Source organism: Neofelis nebulosa, chromosome 12 (genome assembly GCF_028018385.1).
Source record: "Neofelis nebulosa isolate mNeoNeb1 chromosome 12, mNeoNeb1.pri, whole genome shotgun sequence".
Lineage (NCBI taxonomy): Eukaryota > Metazoa > Chordata > Mammalia > Carnivora > Felidae > Neofelis > Neofelis nebulosa.
The window spans coordinates 66203127-66221877 of record NC_080793.1 but is presented as its reverse complement, the minus strand read 5'-3'; the positions used below and the strand labels follow the sequence as shown (position 1 = coordinate 66221877).

At 37.4% G+C, this 18751-nt stretch overlaps 1 protein-coding gene across 7 annotated transcripts in view; it reads right to left on the bottom strand.

Moving 5' to 3' along the window:
- The window catches only part of FANCC (FA complementation group C), a 264563-nt gene that overhangs the window by 48889 nt on the left and 196923 nt on the right, over positions 1 to 18751 (bottom strand). For all 7 annotated transcript variants that reach the window (XM_058695498.1, XM_058695504.1, XM_058695505.1 and 4 more), the window contains one exon: positions 16469 to 16633. In XM_058695498.1, the coding sequence (XP_058551481.1) occupies positions 16469 to 16633 (165 nt within the window). The remainder of the gene's footprint in view (positions 1 to 16468; positions 16634 to 18751) is intronic.

Genomic DNA, 18751 nt, shown 5'->3' with positions numbered 1-18751 from the left:
TGTGCCCTGAGCAGTGACAACAGGTAGATAAGGAGAAGTTGCAGACGGAGGAGGTAGGAGATACACAAGCAGAGAATAATGTCATCCAGGAAGAGAAGGAAGGTCTGGCTCTGATCAGCACTGCTGAGACTGAGGACATGGGAGGGGAGGGAACCACACGCATTGCACTGGACAGGCCCCCTCTGACTTCCCCAAGGTCATGGTTTTGATAGAAGCCAAGAGCAGTCAATGAGAGAGGATGGAAGTGCAGCCATTACTGGTGACAGGTCTTCAGAGGGACAGCTGTGACAGAAGCAACACCAGGAGGCTGCACAGAGGTGTAGTGTGCGGGACAGCAGAGCTGACTGGTAAGCCAGATGCAGAGGAACAGGAGAGGCTTAAAGACTGGTAGCCACCATTTATTAAGCATTCACCTGAAACCATGCTAAGCATGTTAACTGTAGTTTAATCCTACAAAACAGGTACCATTATTATCCTTCTTTTACAGAAAAGGCTACTGAAGTTGGAGAGAGACCAAGGACTCACAGCTACAATCTGAACCCAGGAGGTCTGATGCTGGAGCTGGTTGTCTACCTAAGGTTATACATGAGCCTCTCCACTCTGCAGACTGAAGAGTGGAGGTGCTGCTTGGAACAGGGGCCCGGGCCCAGGGGAGCAAGCAGATGGACTTCCCATGTAAGCCAGATGCCCAGATGCCTGGACCCTGTGTTCACTCCCTCCAGTATTTAGGGAAGTCTTTTCAAAGTCTAGGCTGTCAGCCAGTTTTAGTCACATTAGTAGACCCTTGGGAGCGGTTTCCATCCAGCTTTCTAAAGTAGAACACTACTGGGCAGGGGCTAAGGGTATCTGTAGCCTCTGTCATGGAGCCAGGAAGCCCCCAAGAGGCAGGAAACTCTGAGGTGCAGAGGGAACATGGCTGCTCAGTGGCTCCTCCCTTCCCAAACAGCAGGGATGTCTTTTGACCTGCTTTCACCACATGTTATCTTTTTTCAGGATCCATATGAAATAATTATGTACATCATTAGAGAAGTTTCTCACTTCAGTAACAGTTTTCAGGCAGCACCATTCCTAGGCTCTCAGAGCAGCTGTGTGCATTAAATGTGATTTTTACCATCAGGTCACAGTGGCTGAGTGATGCCTGGCAGCACAAAGGTAGGAGCTGTTGGGAATGAGCAGTAGATAAACATGAACACATGTAACAAGGAAACTAGGGTAAAATGGTAGTTCCACCAAATATCTGAAATAAAAGACATTGCTTAAAAATTTATATAAGATCTGCAAAATTACACATTCAAGTCAGCAAATACATAATGCTTTTGTTCTATTCTCACAGTTTAAAAAATGTGTATGTTAACAATTATCTTTTATTGCCTCTGATTCAGACTACACTCGATTATTTGCTGTGAATTATTAAATTTATGGACCCATGTTTAATATTTGAATGAAAACAATCTATTTTGCCCCCCAAACACCAGAAAATAACTTTTTATAATCAATACTGGTTGCAGAAATCACCAAATCAATATGATCTTAATATATTTGCATAACAGAATTTGACTGAACCAACATATTCAGATTACATAAAATGTTCTAAAAGTGTACCAGGTTGGTTTTGAAATAAAAAAGGCAAATTACATTATATGTCAATTATATCTCAATAAAACCAGGGGGGAAAGGCAAATTACCAAAGAAGAAATGCAAAAGGCCAATAAAAATACGGAGATTTCAACCTTGTTAATAGTAAAGAAAGGTAAACTAACATAGCTATCATTTTCATCCTCACACATCAGTAAAGTTTCAAAGAATGACATCCATGCTGAAGTAGGTACAGGGGACATATGTTCTCAGAGGTGAGACAGGGAATGGTTTTATTCATTTGGTTGTGTCATACCACATAATGAACTGTGAAACAGACATCTTCCTGGCCTTCATAACCATACTTTTGTGACTCTGCCTGGCAGAAATAAAAGCATCACTGGGAGGATATTCACTGTAGCAGTACTATAAAAACAAAATTAAAAACAGTTTGAATGCATCCATTGACAAGCAGCTGAATAAATTAAGGTCCATTCATATCAGGGAATATGTTCCTATTTTATAAAAATGAGCTGGATCTATATCCCTTGAAGGTTATCCAAGATATATTGGTTAAAAAACAGGTTCCAGAGTCATGTGTAGGGTATGATGCTGTTTTTGTTTTTTGTTTATATAACTACTTAAAAAAAGAGAAAAATTGTTTTATACAGATGTCTATGTCTCCAAGAGTATAAGGTATGGTTATCAGAAGTACTAGAGGGTGATAATGAGGGGATAACTAAAGTTTTCTGCATACACATCTGTACTGTATTGTCTGACCAGATAAAATGAATATACATTTCTATGGAAATTTAAGAAGCCAATATCAGTATCTAGCCTGGATACTGATCAAAATAATGGATTCAAGAAAAACATGATAAGCTAAAAACTTGGCTCTCTCAGACTTCTAGCTAATCATGGGAAGTTTTCTGCATTATAGCTATGTTTTAGGAAAATGAGATTGGGTGTTTGGGACTTATGTGTGGTACATTATAATTTTCTCATTTAAAATACGAGGAAGAGGCTCCCAGTCAGTGCTTTCATGTAGAACATCTGAGCCTTAGTAACAACTTCTGACACAAAGCAGGGAAGCCTGACAGGGCACTCTGCTGTGTCCAACATCTTCTGCTATTAGAGTCTTCTAGATAGATGGCCCCTTGGCATTTAGAAAACTGTACTTTGTCTCTCCAAAATACTGAGACTGTTGTTTGCCCCATCTTTTCCAAAAAGAGGCAGTATAATAAAGAAATTAGTTCAGGTGCTTATTAAATAATTTTGGTTCCAAATGTTTTTTAATAGCTGTAATAAAAATAGAACGCGGAATTCAATTCTCTTCAAGAACAGTTCCTAATGAGGGCAGTGCCTGTCGGTAGGGAATGCCAGAGAGGCAAAGGGAAGGAAGCTTCCTCACTCAAGACAAACACAGGCAGTATTCACCTTTCCAAACCAGAAAGAGATCAGGGCCATTTGGGTTGCCAGAGAAGCCCACAAAAATTGGGGTCAGCTTTTCTGGATAACTACTTAATTCCAAGGCACTAGAATGTATTCTTTCCCAAAGGTGTATTTCCATGAAAACTTGATCTAAGAAGCATGCCAAATTTGAGGACTGTGCCATCATCACCACTTACATGTGCAGAGAGATTACTTTTCAAAGCAAACAGCAGCAACACCAAACAAACACAAACCCAAACACAAACCCAAACACACTGTAATGTCTATTATAAATCAGTTATCAGCAGGTTTTTATTTGAAAAGTCAACTTTTTCAATGACTAATTTTGTTATCCTATTAATGTAAAAAAAAAAAAGAGGCTCTCAGGGAGTCTCAATAAATAAATAAATAGAAATGGGAGTTTTAGTTACTACTATACTTCTTTGCTACCTTTCTGTCCATGGTATTACACTAGCCTTTCATTTATATACATTCGCCTATATTATTCGACAACACTGAAAGCCTGAGTTTTCTTATCTGAGCTAAAAAAGCACATTCACAGTCGCACCGTGAGGCCAGTTGGTTCGTCAGTCCTGCATCCATTCTTCCTTTGATTTGTTCAATTGATTCATTCATTCTAGCATGTAGGAAAAAACTCTCCATCCAGTCATCAAACTTCTCAATATTTTTGAAGCAATGGATTTAGATTTACCTGAGACGTCAGGTCATGCTGAATTACTTACACTCCACAGACTTATGGAAGGATTTCAGCAGCTCTCCCAGAAAGGTTTTTTGCAACCTGCAGCCGGCAGGGGGCTGTGATAGCAACACCAGGGATAGACTTGAGAAGTTAGGTTTGATTTTTAGGCTAAGAATAAAAAATTTCTTCTAGGTTATCTAAACCACAGAGAGGGACAAGCATCTGCTGTTTAAAAGAACACAGGCAGCCCATTTCTGAAAATACATGACTGTATTTGGAAGCCAAGGCCAAAGACACCCGGCCAATGGTAAAACATGAAATTCCACTGGTGTACTGTGGTAGGCAAATAGTTGGAAGTCTAAACATAGGGCAGGGTGCACTGGTCAAAGAAAGTATGTAGTTTCTAAATGACCACACAGCACATGTGGGGAACTGTTCAAGGGGCAGGGGGGGGGAGAAGAGTTGGGTGTGGGGGTGGTAATCTGCACTGACTGATTGAATCAGCCTCCCCATGTCAACATGTGGCTGGGATGCTCAGTCCATGGGAAAGTGTCCATGGAAAGGCTCCAGCCCTTACGCCACTGCTTGGGGAACTTGCTGAGCTGAAGCCATAGGAATTGGACAAGTTGAAGGCCACCCAGCATTTCTGGACTGTCTGTCCCCTTTGGATTAGCAGACACAATTTTCCAAACCAAATAAATTTTATTAGTTGCTGAGGGAGAACATGCTATCAGAAGTAAAATAAACAGCAAAGGAGTTCAGGCCCACTCATGAAGCCACTGCCCTCAGCTTTCCATCTGAGCACTGTGGGTGGAGCAAAAGTAGCTATTTTCTGAGCACGTCTCTTCCTCACCAGTAATTTCTGAAACAGCTTTGAGAGATTTCACAGGGAATACCTAGGGCATTCTCCTCCCATTTCCCTTTAATTAAATTCTTGCTGAAAAAGGCTGAAAGTATAGGTTGCTAAGACCCTATAATTTGATGAAATGTATTACTAAATAAATCAGAAATAGAGCTGCCATGGTGAAAGACAAAGAGCATTTTACTTAAAAATAAATACTTTGAAAAACTGCTTTGGAAAATGAAAGCTGGTGGGGTAAGCCATTGGAGACTGAAGTATGAAATGGTATGAAGGGCACACACATGTGGAGCACATTTATCACATTATACAAGCTTTTAAACTGATTATTACTCAGTCTTTTACATAAATAACAAAGATAACTGATCAGACTCCTTAAGGAAACTCACTTTTTGGGTACATTTTGACAGAGGTTTAGAGTAGATAGAAAAAAAGACTGCATATTTTAACCATGAGAATTATGTTTTGACTTATTTTTCAACATCAAATAATTTAACCTTCTATCTCTTTTTCTAAGATATTACCTTAACAAATTCCTGTACTATAACATTTCATGTAAAATGAAATTAAAACTTATATTCTTACATTAATTTTTAAGAGTGATACATGAAAAACAGCATATACTCCACTGGTAACTACTTCCTTTGGGTTAACTGAAAGAATGATGATGGTTTTGAGGTGTTATTTTCCAAATATGATGATATAATAAAAATCAATTTAAAGTTGGAAAGAAGATACACTTATATAGAGCAAAAAAATCCCCCCAAGCCCCAAAACTCAATAAAACCTTGGGAATAAAAAATGCCTAACACCTATATATGTGGAAAATATTTAAAACACTCTTTTAAGATCAAAAAGTAAATCTGAACAAACCAAAAGACATAAGTGTTCTTGGATAGGTAGACGAAAGCCTTAATGTCAGAAAGATGTCAGTCGTCCCTCAGTTAACCTATATATTTAACATAAGCCTCCCCCAAATAACATTAGCTATCTTTCCTAAAGCTAGGCACACTGGTTTCAAAGTTTATTTAAAAGATAAAACAAGCAAGAATTGTCAGAAAAATCCTGAAAAGTAAGAGAAATGGAGAACTAGCCCTATTTTATATTAGGTATATTAGAAAGGCTCCACCATTAAAACAAAGTGGTACTGGTGTGTGAATATACTACAGGCCAAAAAAAAAAAAAAAAAAAAAAAAAAAGAGGGAGAGAATAGAAAATAACAAAATAGGCCCAAATGCACACAGAAATTGAATGTATGATTAAGGGAGAGAGTAGTTTGCATCTTTTATTACACTGGAGATGGCAGAATGCTCTATAATCTGACAGTGGGGAAAAGTAACCATATTATTTCAACAAATACTTTACAAAACAGAAACAAAGAGAAATTGGGAACCTACAGATTGAAAGAGATTTTTGAACCTATCAGCCAAATTCAGCTTTGACCTCTGATTCCAAAAGAATCAACTGTAAAAAAAAAATGGGGGACAATCAAGAGAGTTTACTGTCTGACTAAATACATGATGGTGCTAGGGGCGCCTGGTTGGCTCAGCCGGTTAAGCACCCGACTTAATTCAGGTCATGATCTCATGGTTTGTGAGTTGGAGCCCTGAGTTGGACTCTGTGCTGACAGCTCAGAGCCTAGAGCCTGCTTCAGATTCTGTGTCTCCCTCTCTCTCTGTCCCTCCCCCACTCACATTCTCTCTCTCTCTCTCTTTCTGTCTCCCTCCCTCCCTCAAAAAATGAATAAATGTTAAAAAAAAAATTTAAAATAAATACATAATGGTGCTATGGAATTAGTATCAATTTTTAAATATAATAATGGTATTGTAGTTATATAGATTTTCATATACGGCATATGGAGACTTCCAATCTCCTGTTGTGCGTGAAAGGACCTTGGAAGTGACCGCTCTGTCTTAACAACAAGTACAAAGCAAAACAGACTGAAAAATCAACAACTCTTCTTGCATCCTTAAGAGAGGGTCAGGACACAGGACAAATCTTGGCCCCCAAGACTGGAAAGACAGATAAGCAAATACAGGAAATTGTGACTTACTGGAGTAGAGATCCACAAGTGGTAACTGCCATGGGAACCAGTGCCCAGGTAGGAAAACCTGAGTTGTAATTAGTGAGTGGTTGGAGGCCCAGTGTGGATAACTCTTGAGAGTTAAAAATTCCAGTGGGATCCAGTTATGGAAGGGTCCCACAAAATTATGAAACTTAGGAGCTTAACCAGGTCCTCACAGTAAACAGTGGGAGTAATTCCACTTCTACTTTAGGTTTTGAATACAATAGAGCACTCCATTCTTAAATTGTTTTCTTTTAACATTTATTCATTTTTGAGAGACAGAGAGAGACAGAGCATGAGTGGGGAAGAGAGAGGGAGACACATAATCTGAAGCAGGTTCCAGGCTCTGAGTGCTAGCACAGAGCCCAATGTGGGGCTTGAACCCATGAACTGTGAGATCATGACCTGAGCTGAAGTCGGACGCTCAACTGACTGAGCAACCCGGGCACCCCTAGAGCACTCCGTTCTTAACAAGGCCTGCCTTCAAGAGAAACTAGTTAATCAGAGCCTAACCTCATATGGTATTATCAGAACCTAACAGACCTAGGGGAAGGCAAATAACCAATTCCAGTCAGCTCTGGACATCTAAGTTACGCGGAGAAAAAAACCTGAGGAATCTCATGAAGTTCACAGTCCAGAGGCATAAGCTCACTAAAAGACTGAGACCTAATTAAAAGACTATAGAACACTTCCCCTCCTCTCATATCTCACCACCAAAATACAAAAGCCTATTCACAGCAGTTACTGTTACCTAGTACAGCATATCTAGCTATCAAGAATTACAAGGCATAGCAAAAGGAAAACAACAACAACAACAACACAGTTTAAGAGACAAGGCAATAATTATAACCAGACATGCAGAGATGTTAGAATTATTGGACTGGGAATTAAAAGCAACTATGATTAATATGCTAAGAGCACTAATGTATAGACAGCATGTAAGAACAGATGGGCAATGTAAGCAGAGAGAAGGGAATCTTTAAAAAAAAGTAGTATTAGAGATCACTAACAGAAATGAAAACACTAACAGAGATGAAGAATGCTTTTGGTGGGCTAAATAGTGGACTGGCTGAGGAAAAAATGTCTGAGCTAGAGGATATATCCATGGGAACCTTAAAAACAAAAAAAACCCCAAAAAACAAAAAACAACAACAAAAATACCCGAAAAAACAAGAAACAAAGATTGAAAAAAACAGAACAGAATATTCAAGGAATGTGGGACAACTACAAAAAATATATGCGTAATTGATGTACTAGAAGGAAAAGAGGGAGAGAGAAAAACAAAAAAATTTTGAAAAATGATGGAGAAATTTCCCAAATTAATGTCAGATACCAAATCACCATTCCAGGAAGCCCAGAGAATACCAAGTGGGATAAATGCCAAAAACCGATCCTAAGCATATCACTTTGAAACTACAAAAAAAAAAAAAAAAAGAAGAAGAAGAAGAAGAAGAAAAAAAAAAAATCAAAGATAAAACGTCCTGAAAGAAGCCAGAGGGAAAATACATCTTAACTATAGAGAAAACAGATAGGATTATATCCAACTTCTCAGAAACCATGCAAGCAAGAAGAGTAGACTGAAATATTTAAAGGGTTGTGAGAAAAAAAAAAAAAACACAATCTAAAATTCTGTACCCTGTGAAATTATTCTTTAGAAGTGAAGGAGAGGGGCACCTGGGTGGCTCAGTTGGTTGAGTGACCAACTGTTGATTTTGGCTCAGGTCATGATCTTGTGGTTTGTGAGTTCAAACCTCACATCGGGCTCTGTACTGACAGTGTAGAGCCTGCTTGGGATTCATTCTCTCTCTGTCTCCCTGTCCCTCTCCGCCCCTCCCCTGCTCCCACCCTCTCCCTCTGTCTCTCTCAAAATAATAAATGAATGAATGAGTGAATGAATGACATGACACAAAAACAGATGCTCAGATCAATGGAACAGAATAAAAAATCCAGAAATGGACCCACAAATATATGGCCAACTAATTTTTGACAAAGCAGAAAGACTATCCAATGGAATAAAGACAGTCTCTTCAGCAAGTGGTACTGGGAAAACTGGACAGAGACATGAAGAAGAATGAACCTGGACCACTTTCTTAAACCATATACAAAAATAAACTCAAAATGGATGAAAGACCTCAATGTAAGACAGGAAGCCATCAAAATCCTCAAGGAAAAAACAGGCAAAAAACTCTTTGATCTTGCCCGCAGCAACTTCTTACTCAACACATCTCCGGAGGCAAGGGAACCAAAAGCAAAAATGAACTACTGGGACCTCATCAAAATAAAAAGTTTCGCACAGCGAAGGAAACAATCAGCAAAACTAAAAGGCAACCGACAGAATGGGAGAAGATATTTGCAAACGACGTATCAGATAAAGGGTTAGTATCCAAAATCTACAAAGGACTTATCAAACTCAACACATAATAATCCAGTGAAACAAATAATCCAGTGAAGAAATGGGCAACAGACATGAACAGACTCTTCTCCAAAGAAGACATCCAGATGGCCAACAGATACATGAAAAAATGCTCAACATTACGTATCATCAGGGAAATACAAATCAAAACCACAATGAGATACCACCTCACACCTGTCAGAATGGCTAACATTAACAACTCAGGCAACAAGAGATCTTGATGAGGATGTGGAGAAAGACGATCTCTTTTGCACTGCTGGTGGGAATGCAAACTGGTGCAGCCACTCTGGAAAACACTATGGAGGTTCCTCAAAAAATTAAAAATAGAACTACCCTAAGACCCAGCAATTGCACTACTAAGTATTTATCCAAGGGATACAGGTATGCTGCTTCGAAGGGGCACATGCATCCCAAGTTTATAGCAGCACTATCAACAATAGCCAAAGTGTGGAGAGAGACCAAATGTCCATCCATGGATGAATGGATAAAGAAGATGTGGTGTGTATATATATGTGTATATATATATATATATATGTATATATATATATATATATATATACACATATATATACACACATACACACACACACACACACACACACACACACACACACACACACACACAATGGAGTATTACCCAGAAATCAAAGAGAATGAAATCTTGCCATTTGCAACTACGTGGATGGAACTAGAAGGTATTATGCTAAGCGAAATTAGAGAAAGACAAATACCATATGATTACACTCATATGAGGACTTTAAGACATAGAACAGATGAACACAGGGGAAGGGAAGCAAAAATAATATAAAAACAGGGAGGGGGACAAACATAAGAGACTCTTAAATATGGAGAACAAACTGAGGGTTGCTGGAGGGGGGATGGGCTAAACGGGTAAGGGGCATTAAGGAATCTACTCCTGAAATCATTGTTGCACCATATGTTAACTAACTTGGATGTAAATTTTAAAAAATTTAATTAATTAAATAAAGACATAAAAAAGAGAGAAGGAAAATAATTATAGATCAGATATTCAGATCTACATAAAGAGCATCAAAGAAAAAATAATGAAGGCAAAATAAAAACTTATTTTCCTATTTTCAATATTTTATTTATTTGTTTATTTATTTATTTATTTAATCTATCTATCTATCTAGTTAGAGAGATTGTGAGCAGGGTAGGGACAGAGAAAGAGGGAGAGAGAGAATCCCAAGCACACTTCACACCCAGCACAGAGCATGATTCAGGGCTTGATCTCACAACCATGTGATCATGACCTGAGCCGCAATCCAGGGTCAGACGCTTAACTGAGCCACATGGGTAACCCTATTTTTCCTATTCTTAGCTGATGTAACAGAAAACAAATTGTTCAAATAATATTAAATAGGAACAAGGTACTCAATTATGTGTGTGTGTGTGTGTGTGTGTGTGTGTGCACTTATGTATGCTATGTATAAGTGAAATGTATGATAATGATACAAGAGACAAAAAGGGGGAATTAGGATTATTTTATTATTGAATAGTACTCACACTATCTGTGAAGTGGTGTAGTGTTATGTGAAAGTGGATTTAGATTAGCTATAAATGTATATTTCAAACACAAAAGGCAGTAAAAGAGTGGAAGACAAAAAGAACAACAAATAACAAGAGCAACAAATATAAAGCAGTAAGGAATATAATTGATATTAATCCAACTATGTCAATAATCACGTTGAACCTCAGTGGTCTAACTGCACCAATTTAAAGATACAGACTGACAGAGTGGATCAAAAAATAAGACTCAACTATATATACCTTGTCTACAAGAAACCAGCTTTAAATATAAAGAAACATACAGATTAAAACTAATGGATGGAGGAAAATATAACTAACACTAATCAAAAGAAAGCAGGAGTAGATATACTAATTTTAGAGCTGGCTTCAAAGCAAGCAAAGTTATCAGGAATATAGAAGTTCATTACATATTGATAAAGGCATAAATTCTCCAAGAAGATATAACAATCTTTAACTGGTATGTGCCTAATAATGGAGTATAAAATTATATGAGTAAAAAATAACAGAATTGCAAGGAGATGAATCTACTATCATAGCTGAAGATATGTCAACATCACTCTATCAGAAATGGACTGATCCAGTTGACAGAAAATCTGTAAGGACATAGTTGAACTCAAAAAAACCATCAATCAACTATATATATTGCCATTTGTAGTCTACTTCATCCAACCAGAGCAGAACACACATCCTTCTTAAGTTCACAAGGAACGTTCACCAAGATACACCACATTCTGGCTATAAAACACCCCTTTCCAAATTTAAATTAATAGAAATCATACAGTATCTGCTCTAAGACCAAAAAGGAATTATAAACCAGAAATCAGTAACAGAAACATAACTTGAAAATCCCAAATTATGTAGAGATTCAACAACACACTTCTAAGTAACCCATGGCTCAAGTAAGAAACCTCAAGAGAAATTTAAAATTATCTTGAACTAAGTGAAAATGAAAACACAATTCATCAAAATTTGTGGTATGCAACAAAAGTAGTGGTTAGAGGAAAATTTATAGCACTAAATGCATATTCAGAAAATAAGCAATATCTAAGATCAACAACCTAAGTTTCTACCTCAGGGAGCTATATAGATAAAGAAGAGCAAATTAAGCTCTTAATTAAGATAAAGAAGAGCAAAGTAAACAGAAGAAATAATAACAACTAACACGGAAAACAGGAAAGCAATAGAGAAAATCAATGATTTTCTTGGTTTTTGGAATAGATCAATACAATCAATTTAAGTCTCCATCCAGGCTAAGTTGAAAAAAAAAAAAAAAAAAAAGGAAAAAGAGAACATAAATTGCTAACGTCAGACATGAAAGAGAAGACATCACTACATCACTATGGGCATTAAGAGAATAATAAAGGAACTCTATGAGCAACTCTATGGGGATAAATTTGATAAACTTAGAGACCAATATCTCTCCTTAACATAGAAACAAAAATCCTCAACTAAATATTAGCAAACTTAATCTAACAGTGCAAAAAGAATTCTGCATCACAACCAAGTGGAATTTGTCACAGGTATGCATGGCTGTTTTAACTTTTGAGAATGAATTAATGTAATCAATCACATCAACAGGCTAAAAAAGACAAATCATGTGATCATATCAATAGATGCAGAAAAAGTATTTGCTAAAATCCAAACCCATTCAATACAAAAACTCAGTAAACTAGGAACAGAGGACAATTTTCACAAACTGATAAAGAATATCTATAAAAACCTAACAAGAATTAATACTGTTAAAATGTCCATATACCCAAAGCAATCTACAAATTCAATGCATCAACTATCAAAATTCCAATGGTAGTTTATAGAAACAGAACAAACAATCCTAAAATTTATATGTATCTCTGAAAGTCCCCAAATAGCCATAGCAATCTCGAGAAAGAGCAAAGCTGGAGACATCATGCTCCCTGATTTCAAACTATTTTACAAAGCTATAGTGATTAAAACAGTATGGTATTAGCATAAAAACAGGCATACAGATTAATGTGATAGAACAGAGAACTGAAAAATATATCTATGCATATATGCATTTTATGACAAAGGAGCCAAAAATATAAAATGGAGAAAGGACAGTCTCATCAATAAATGAAGCTGGGAAAGAACACGAAAAATAATACTAAAATTTGTATGGAACCACAAAAGAACCTGAATAGCCAAAGCAATCATGAGAAAGAACACCAAAGCTAGAGGTATCACAATCCCCGATTTCAAGATATACTATAAAGCTGTAGTAATCAAAACACTACGGTACTGGCACATAAACAGAGACATAGATCAATGGAATAGAATAGAGAGACCAGAAATAAACCTATGCTCATATGGTCCTTTAATCTGACAAAGGAGACAAGAATATACAATAAGAAAACACAGTCCCTTCAATAAATGGTGCTGGGAAAACTGAACAGCTGCATGCAAAAGAATGAAACTGGATCACTTTCTTATACCATACACAAAAAAAAACTCAAAATGAATTAAAGATCTAACTGTGAGACCAAAACCCACAAAACTCCTAAAAGAAAACATAGGCAGTCATCTCTTGGACATTAGCCTTAGGCACATTTTTATGGGTATGTTCCATTGGGCAAGGGAAACAAAAGCAAAAATAAGCTATTGAGACTATACCAAAATAAAAAGCTTTTGCACAGCAAAATGAAAACACAACCTGCTGAATAGAAGATACTTGCAAATGATATATCTGAGAAGGGGCTAATATTCAAAATATATAAAGAATTTCTACAACTCATCAGAACAGATATACCTCAAAAAATTAAAATTAAAATGACTCTATGATCCAGCAATCCCATTAGTGGGAATATATCCAAAGGAAATGAAAATGTATCTCAAAAAGATATCTGTACTCCCATGTGTACTGCAGCATTCACATTAGTCAAGATATGGAAACAACCTAAGTGTCTATCAGTAGATGAATTAATAAAGAAGATGTGGTATATTTATGTAGTGGAATATTATTCGGCCATGAGAAAGACAGAAATCCTGCAATTTGTGACACGGATGGACCTGAAGGCATTAAGTGAAATAAGACAGAGAAACACAAATACTGTATGATATCACTTTATGCAGAATCTAAAAGAGCTGAACTCACAGAAACAGCGACTAGAAAGACGGTTACCAGGAACTAGGGTGTGGTGAAATGGGGACATGTTGGTCAAAGAGTATAAACTTCCAGTTAGAAGATGAATAAATTCTGGGGATCTAATGTACATTATAGTGATTATAGTTGATATAATTTTAGTTGAAACAATATTTAAAGTTGCTAAGAGAGTAGATCTTAAATGTTCTTGCCACCAAAAAGAAATGGTGATTATGTGACATGATGAACGTGTTAGCTCAGCTATGGTGGTAATGATTTTATAACATAAAAAGTGTATCAAATTAACTTGTACATCTTAAGTTTACACAATGTTATATGTCAATTATATTTCAATAAAGCAGGGGGGTGGAGGGGATGTAAGTAAATAATTAAGTAGATAAATAACTAAACAAACTGATATTTCCTCTTGTATCTACATGGAAACATAACAGGAAGCAAGTACACTTTATTGTCTAGTTTTGCAATAATACTTAAACATTTTTGGAAAACTCTTCTAAATTTTATCTAAATTATTCTAGGTGTACATATACTTAGATATTCTTCAGAAATATATAAATATGACATTTTTAGATTTTCTCATAATTTGTTATCTTATTCAAAAATAAAATTCATTCATAATATATTTTCTTTTTATTTTTAAACATTTATTTATTCTTGAGAGAGAGAAAGAGAGAGAGACAGAGCATGAGTGGGGGAGAGGGAGACACAGAATCTGAGGCAGGCCCCAGGCTCTAAGCTGTCAGCACAGAACCCGATGCGGGGCTTGAACTCAGAAAACTGTGAGACCACGACCTGAGTTGAAGTCAGATGCTTAACCGACTGAGCCATCCAGGCACCCCTATAATATATTTTGTTACACTTAAGAATGGATCATTGACTTTATGAAGGAGAATTAAAATGTTTGCTTTCTCATCTCCAGCTGTCTGTGAAAAGATGAAACCACTACATCAGGTATTTCTTTTGACTCCTGACAGGGAGACAACTACTCCAAAGCAACTGGACTAAACTATAAATGAAAGCAAATATGAGGAAAGCGATTCTTCCCCTGGCTTCAGAGAGGTTAATAATTTACCTCATTGTGCCATATTCAATAGAATGCTTCCAAATTACTGTTGTAGTACTAGTTAACTGTGGCACCAATTTGAGACCAATCATTCAGAGTCTAAAAAGAGGAATTAAATAATTCAAACATAGATGTAACACGTTAATATTTCATCAAGAGGATTACACTGCTGCCTTAAAACTGAATCTCTAGAGATGGAAGACCTTGCTGTGTTGCTAGTATTCATCTGGTATCAACAACAACAGGTATCAACAGGAGTTCTGTTAAGAGAACCGGGCAGTACGCACATGTGGTAGAGAAATATCAAAGTGTTGAATAACTATTCCGAAGCTCGTGGCTTTTCCTGGGACAGCCGTGTTGACATTTGCACTCGAAGTGCAGCAGCACTAGTGAGCAAAACCACCGTGCCCAGCACGAGTCAAGCAGGGAAACGGTCACTGTGTTCTTCACTCTGTGTACAGTAGTAACACTGCCAGTTTCACACAAAACTGTGTTTGATGAAGCAGCGTCAAATATTAATTTTACTGAATCTTACACTGGCGAATACTTTTGATTAAAAAAAACATTGTGTGTGGGGAAAAGGAAAGCATGCATAATGCCCTTCTGCTGCATGACAAATCCGGATGGTTGTCCCCAGGAAAAGCACTTGCAAGTGTAAGAGCTGCAAGATCAACTACCACCTTTTTGTCATGGAAATTTACATGGAAGAATGGCAAACAGTGGCTGCTCAGAGTTGAGTATTTGGCACACATTTTCTCAAAAATTAGTGAAATGACGCTTGTACTTCAAGGAAAACAAATGACAGTATTTTGTAGCCAATGATAAATGTGAGTGTTTAAGCAGACTTTGAATCCTGGAAAATTCACTCCTGTCAGTGGGAGCTTGACAGCTCCCCAACACCTGAAGACATTTCTGATGGGCTTGGTGCTGACAAGAATGAATGTAAGTTTTGATACTATAAAATGAAATATGTCAAGGTTGAAAAGGTCTACATAACTTAATAAACCAGTATTTTCCAAATGAACCATGCATAAGGCTACAAGATCCTGCTTGGGCAAAAGAGCTTTTAAAAGTATACCACAGACATCCAATGGGTTTTAATGTAACAGTATGAAAAGCTCATTGTTATAATCTCAGATTCAGCATAGCAACTAACCTTACAACACTACCATTTTCAAAACATTTTGAAAATCCACAATTATCTGAGATGGCTACTGCAGTATTCCTGTCTGTTCCAATATATCTCTGTGAGGCTGAATTTTCTACACTTCAATGGAAACAACATACCAGGCTGTACCAGGCTGCACACAGAAACATGTATGAGAGCCCAGCTGTCTTCCATCAGACAATAAAGAGATTTGCAAAAATGTAAAATAATGCTGCTTCTGGTATACATATTTTCTTGGAAAAGATCACTTTTTAATAAAAATATGCTATTTATGTGAACATGTAATCAATTTATTATTTGAAAATAAATACTTCTAGAATATCTGTTTTATTTTCAAATATGATAAAATATTGATAAATACAATGCACATTTTTTAAAAAAAAGAACTCACTGGGATCCTCAATAATCTCTATGATCATAGAGTGGTACTGGAACCAAAATTTGAAAACCGCATTTCCAATATGCTGAAGTATTCTAAGAAAAGGAAAAACAATGCTGGATGAGAGAGTAAATGGTATCACTTACAGCAAGAAGGCCTCATTCACAGCATCAAAGAATTCAGGCCAGAGCACCTCCTGAGGTTCATGTCCATGGTAGGTGAGCAGAGCCTCCACCAGTGGTTGGATATCTGGCAGAGTTACAAGTGGTACACAAACTCGCGACAGGAACCTTATCTTTTCAGGAGCCATTCTATGGAATGAATAACAAATAATTATCCAAATCTTAGAAAATCTTCATGCTAAGATTGACAAGTTACTTGCTTTGTCCCTCACATAAAGGGGGCTACCCTAACACCATCTATGAATTCTTCTCTTACTCCATTCTCTAGAAGAAATCCTTTAGTCCCATTTTAACACCACTTATTCTCAAGACTTTGGCATAACTATCTAGAGGCACCTCCAATTTACCATGCCCAAAACAGAACTCTTGAATTCCTTCCCCATTCTTTCCCCAGTCCTGACAATCTCATTTCCTCAGGCTTTGAAGGCCATCCTTGATTCCCCCCTTTCTCATGCCCCTTACCTAATCCAACAGTAAATACCGTCAATTCATCTGCCAACTTCTCTACATGCACATCACTACCCCCTAATTCACCATCACCTCCAGCCTAGGTTACCTTGGGAGCCTTCTAAGTTCTCCCTGCTTCTGTCTTCACTCCCACTGTTTATCATTAAAACAATTCCAGCAACTCTTTAAAAATTCAGATCACTTCACTTGTCTGCTCAAAGCTTTGCAATGGCTTCCCACCTCAGAGAACTAGCAAAGTCTTATACTGGCTGCTGAGGCCTTCCATGACAGGGCCCCTTCTGTTTCTCTGGCTTCATTTCCTTCTACTTTTTCCCTTGCTCATCCTACTCCAGTCCTCTAGGCCTCTAACTACTCCAGGTGGGTCCTGTTGTTCATTCTGCCCAGAACTCATGGCTAGCTAGCTCCTTCATTCCATATCAATCTCAGCTCAAATGCTGCTTTATGTGATGGCATCCCTGACCATCCCATTTAAATGTACTTACCAATACGGTAGCAATCAGCTACATGTGGCAATTTAATTTAAATGAAAGAAAATTCAAAATTCCTGTTCTCAGTTGCACCAGCCACATAACAAATGTTCAACCGGTACATGAGGCTAGTGGCTGACAGTACTGAACACTGCAAATTTCCAGAACTTGTCCATAACTCCAGGAAGCCCCAGTGGACAGCAGAGCTTAATAGAGAAAATGCCATCTCACCCCACTGTGTATCTCTGATCACTTACCCTGTTTTACTTTTCTTCAGAGTACTTTTCATCACCTGACCTATAATGTATTTATTTATTTATTGTTCATCATCTGTTTCTTCCTGTTAGGATATCAGCTTTATAAGGACAGATACTTTTTTCTATTTTGATCTCTGCTCCGTTTCTAGCATACAGGAAATGATTCCTTACACATACCATATGCTCAAGAAATAGATGTTACATGAATAAATCAACTAGAGATCAATAAAATGAAAGTTTGAGATGTACGCTATTAGAGCTTTTCCTAGCTATATTCATATATAAATCTAGAAATTTAGCATGTGCTTTTTGAAACACAAATGGAACCATAGCAGAGAACATAAAGCTGTCCCTCACTTTTTTTTTTACTTGCTGCCTCATATTAAAAAATGTATGTTCTAGGGGCGCCTGGGTGGCGCAGTCGGTTAAGCGTCCGACTTCAGCCAGGTCACGATCTCGCGGTCCGTGAGTTCGAGCCCCGCGTCAGGCTCTGGGCCGATGGCTCGGAGCCTGGAGCCTGTTTCCGATTCTGTGTCTCCCTCTCTCTCTGCCCCTCCCCCGTTCATGCTCTGTCTCTCTCTGTCCCAAAAAAAATAAATAAAAAAAAAACGTTGAAAAAAAAATTAAAAAAAAAAAAAATGTATGTTCTAGGGGCGCCTGGATGGCTCAGGTTAAATGTCCAACTTAGCTCAGGTCATGATCTCATGATTCATGAGTTCGAGCCCGCATCAGGCTCTGTGCTGACAGCTTAGAGTCTAGAGCCTGCCTCGTTCGAATTCTGTGTCTCCCTCTCTTTCTGCACCTCCCCCATTCGCGCTTTCTGTCTCTCTGTCAAAAATAAATAAACGTTAAAAAATTTTTTTTAAATGTGTGTTCTATAATTTAACAAAGCCTCTATTTATAGGCATTTAGGTTATTTCCAATTTTTCAGTATTACTGCTGAGAATTACTGTTACTATTACTGCTATACTTTATTACTAAAAACACTGCTGCAGTGGTATCTATGCATATGTCTATCAGTGACCCTGTGTGAGTATTTGTACATTAACTGCATT